Below are 5079 nucleotides of genomic sequence, written 5' to 3'. Positions count from 1 at the left end.
TGTAGTGATAGTAGAGCTTTTCAGTGTTAGTATAGTGTGTGGTGATAGTAGAGCTTTTCAGTGTTACTATAGTGTGTGGTGATAGTAGAGCTTTTCAGTGTTAGTATAGTGTGTAGTGATAGTAGAGCTTTTCAGTGTTAGTATAGTGTGTGTGTGATAGTAGAGCTTTTCAGTGTTAATATGGTGTGTGGTGATAGTAGAGGCTTTTCAGTGTTAATATAGTGTGTACTGATGGTAAGAGCTTTTCAGTGTTAGTATGGTGTGTGGTGATAGTAGAGCTTTTCAGTGTTAGTATAGTGTGTGGTGATGGTAGGAGTATAGCACTTTAGAGGTGTTAATATAGTGTGGCAGTCTACCGGTGTGTGTGATAGTAGGAAAGCTTTTCGATGTTAGTATAGTGCGTAGTCAACCAGAGCGTGGCGATAGCAGAGCCTTTCAGCTGTTACCATAGCGGGTAGTCCACCATAGAGTGTGGTGATAGCAGAGCCTTTCAGCGTTACCATACAGCGCCGAGTCCACCACAGAGACGCGCAAGAGTAGAGCCTTCAGCGTTACCATAGTGCGTAAAGAGCTCCACCATAGAGAGTACGATCAGTAGAGCTTTCAGTGTTGTAGAGTATATGTGTAGTCCACCATAGTGCGTGGGTCTGTATATCCGGTGAGCACTCCCAGACCATGCGGCCACAACGAATATCCATGTAAACCACGCTATAGTGTAATATCCTGTGTATACCACGTGCTATAGTGTAAATATTAGTGTAAACCACATGTTTAGTGTAAATATGTTTAGACCATGTTTGTTATAGTGTAAATATCCGTGTAGATCACATGTTATAGTAGTAAATATCTGTGCAGACCACATGTTATAGTGTAAATATCAGTGTAGCCCACATGTTATAGTGTAAATATCTGTGTAGACCACATGTTATAGTGTAAATATCAGTGTAGCCCACATGTTATAGTGTAAATATCTGTGTAGACCACATGTTATAGTGTAAATATCAGTGTATACCCACATGTTTTGTGTAAATATCTGTTTAGACCACTTGTTATAGTGTAAATATCTATGTAGACCACATGTCATAGTGTAAATGTCTGTGTTTACCATTTGTTATAGTGTAAATATCTGTTTAGACTACTTGTTATGGTGTAAATATCTGTTTAGATGACTTGATATAGTGTAAATATCTGTGTAGACCATGTTATAGTGTAAATATCTGTGTAGACCATTTCTTATAGTGTAGATATTTGTTTAGACCACTTGTTATAGTGTAAATATCTGTGTAGACCACTTGTTGTAGTGTAAATATCTGTGTATACCAGGATATATAGTGTAAATATCAGTGTAGACCATGTGCTATAGTGTAAATATCAGTGTAAATTCACATGCCTTTGTGTAAATATCAGTGTAGATCATTTGATATAGTGTAAATATCTGTGTAGACTGTACACTATATTTTTAAAAGAGAATCCCTTCTCATGTCTTTGCTTATTAAGTATTATTGTTGTTGTTTTTCAGTCACGAGCACTAACAGCACAGAAAGCAGAGCTTAGAACCGAGTTTTTTTTAGTGGGCACTCAGTCATTGAAATTTGACAATCAGGTGGGTAAAGTCAAAAGTATTTTTGTACAGCTCTTCATAGTGTTATTTTTATCACTGAGGTTTTGTTATTGTTTTGGTTGAGATATGAATGTATTATACAGTGGTGTATTTTATTTTGCTATTGGTATGTATTACATGGAGAAGTGAGTTCAGCCTAGTTTCACCATCTATAGTATCTTGTTTGCATAGCAGGTATCAAAAAATGTATGTCATGTTTGCAGCATCTGAGAGATTGACCAGACTTATGACATTTTGAGGTTTAACAAGCAACAAGTATAGCTACTTAAAAGTTAAACTTTTCCTGTGATCCCTTAACCATAGGAAAAGCAATCATGTTGGTAGACTTATGTTCAAAATTGTATAAAACTTCTATTTTATGAATGCATGTAAATAAGTTTGGTATCAATTTATAGATTATAATTCAAATTTTAGTAATTTGCATTAGCTGACTTCTCACTTCATTTTAAAAAAATCTTAAATATTGATTTGTGTGTCATGTGGTATGTTGAATGCATCTTTGGTTCAAATTAGGTGATATTGAAATACATTGTTGTTTATTACAAATTGAAAACTCGAATTACTGATATTGATAATCTAGAATGTAAAATAAGAATCTCCTGTCTTTTTTATTCTATGAAATATTATTATATTTAATGAATCAACCAAAGTGGCCACTTCTATTTTTCAAAATACTTGTGTACATAAACCTACTCTACTTTTGTGTTGTGTGTATAACCAATCAAAATATCAGAATGTTCCCTGGTGGTTTTCTCAGCCAGTTTGAAGTGTTTACACAGGAAAACCTTTATTTTCATGGTACAAATAAAACAAAGGTAAGAGATGATGGAGCCTCGAAATATTAATTAACTTTCCTTTGCAAGTGCTCAAGTTACATGTGCTCCACAGTACCACATGCCATAAAAAGTGAAGTAGTCACATTTTGAAAGTGTGCAGCTGGTTTGTAATAAGATGGAGAGCCATCATAGGACAATAATTAACAATCTCAGGTACATTTCCATTGGAATAGATGGCAGCCACCCTTGCAAAGAATTTCTATGTCTAATAATATTTTGGATTCTATGTCTTCTTAATGTAGTTTGCATTATGAATGCTGCTTTCCACAAACTAATGCTGGATACAGCTGATGATATGGCCTGCTATGTTAGCAATCTTATAGAGCTATGATTCTTCCAAAGTGCTTATATATATATATATATGTATAAAGACTGTTTAGAATGCCATGTTATTGTGTTTACTTTACCTCAGAAGTCAGTGTGCATAAAAGCAACACACTGCTTGGTGAAATATTATGTAGGAAGTGGTTTTGTTGCAAGAAGAAGAAACTTACTATGTACTTTAAACTTATGGTTATGAGTTGTAATAAAAATAAACTTATTATGTACTTTAAACTTATGATTATGAGTTGTAATAAAAATAAACTTACTATGTACTTTAAACTTATGATTATGAGTTGTAATAAAAATAAACTTACTATGTACTTAAACATATGGTTATGAGTTGTAATAAAATAAACTTACTTATGTACTTTAAACTTATGGTTATGAGTTAACAAAAATAAACTCATTCTATACTTTAAACTAATGGTTATGAGTTGTATAAAAAATAAACTTACTGTGTACTTTAAACTTATGATTATGAGTTGTAATAAAAAATATACTTTAAACTTATGATTATGAGTTGTAATAAAAATAAACTTACTCTATTCTTTAAACTTATGGTTATGAGTTGTAATAAAAATAAACTTACTATGTACTTTAAACTTATGATTATGAGTTGTAATAAAAATAAACTTACTATGTACTTTAAACTAATGGTTATGAGTTGTAATAAAAATAAACTTACTATGTACTTTAAACTTATGGTTATGAGTTGTAATAAAAATAAACTTACTATGTACTTTAAACTTATGGTTATGGGTTGTAATAAAAATAACTTACTATGTACTTTAAACTTATGGTTATGAGTTGTAATAAAAATAAACTTACTCTATACTTTAAACTTATGGTTATGAGTTGTAATAAAAATAAACTTACTATGTACTTTAAACTTATGGTTATGAGTTGTAATAAAAATAAACTTACTATGTACTTTAAACTTATGGTTATGGGTTTTAATAAAAATAAACTTACTCTATACTTTAAACTCACGGTTATGAGTTGTAATAAAAATAAACTTACTATGTACTTTAAACTTATGGTTATGGGTTGTAATAAAAATAAATTTACTATGTACTTTAAACTTATGGTTATGGGTTGTAATAAAAATAAATTTACTCTGTACTTTAAACTTATGGTTATGAGTTGTAATAAAAAGAAACTTACTATTACTTTAAACTTATGACTTATGAGTTGTAATAAAATAAACTTACTCTATAACTTTAAACTTATGATTATGAGTTGTAATAAAAATAAACTTACTCTATACTTTAAACTTATGGTTATGAGTTGTAATAAAATAAACTTACTATGTACTTTAAACTTATGATTATGAGTTGTAATAAAAATAAACTTACTATGTACTTTTAAACTAATGGTTATGAGTTGTAATAAAAATAAACTTACTATGTACTTTAAACTTATGGTTATGAGTTGTAATAAAATAAACTTACTATGTAATTTAAACTTATGGTTATATGGTAATAAAAATAACTTACTATGTACTTTAAACTTATGGTTATGAGTTGTAATAAAATAAACTACTCTATACTTTAAACTTGTTATGAGTTGTAATAAAAATAAACTTACTGTGTACTTTAAACTTATGGTTATGAGTTGTAATAAAAATAAACTTACTATGTACTTTAAACTTATGGTTATGGGTTTTAATAAAAATAAACTTACTCTATACTTTAAACTCATGGTTATGAGTTGTAATAAAATAAACTTACTATGTAATTTAAACTTATGGTTATGGGTTGTAATAAAAAATAAATTTACTATGTACTTTAAACTTATGGTTATGGGTTGTAATAAAAATAAATTTACTCTGTACTTTAAACTTATGGTTATGAGTTGTAATAAAAAGAAACTTACTCTGTACTTTAAACTAATGGCTATGGGTTGTAATAAAAAGAAACTTACTATGTACTTTAAACTTATGGTTATGGGTTTTAATAAAAATAAACTTACTGTGTATAAGGTAATGAATAAGAACAAGAATGTATAAGGTCTTGTTACAATGTAATTTATCTTGTGTAGATTCATCATCTGATGTACAATGAAGAGAACAATAGAGTCACTAAGAATGTATAAGGTCTTTTTACAATGTAATTTATCTTGTGTAGATTCATCATCTGATGTACAATGAAGAGAACAATAGAGTCACTAAGAATGTATAAGGTCTTTTTACAATGTAATTTATCTTGTGTAGATTCATCATCTGATGTACAATGAAGAGAACAATAGAGTCACTAAGAATGTATAAGGTCTTGTTACAATGTAATTTATCTTGTGTAG

The 5079-nt window shown here is 29.5% G+C and overlaps 1 protein-coding gene across 1 annotated transcript in view; it reads left to right on the top strand.

The window, feature by feature from the left end:
• The window catches only part of LOC143228426 (plectin-like), an 84493-nt gene that overhangs the window by 79168 nt on the left and 246 nt on the right, over positions 1-5079 (top strand). Inside the window, exon 26 of the mRNA XM_076459689.1 lies at positions 1520-1603. Within this exon, the coding sequence (XP_076315804.1) occupies positions 1520-1603 (84 nt within the window). The remainder of the gene's footprint in view (positions 1-1519; positions 1604-5079) is intronic.

This window comes from Tachypleus tridentatus, chromosome 10 (genome assembly GCF_004210375.1).
Source record: "Tachypleus tridentatus isolate NWPU-2018 chromosome 10, ASM421037v1, whole genome shotgun sequence".
NCBI classification, from domain to species: Eukaryota; Metazoa; Arthropoda; class Merostomata; order Xiphosura; family Limulidae; genus Tachypleus; species Tachypleus tridentatus.
The sequence above is the reverse complement of the archived record's forward strand: the minus strand, read 5'-3'. Positions and strand labels throughout refer to the sequence as shown.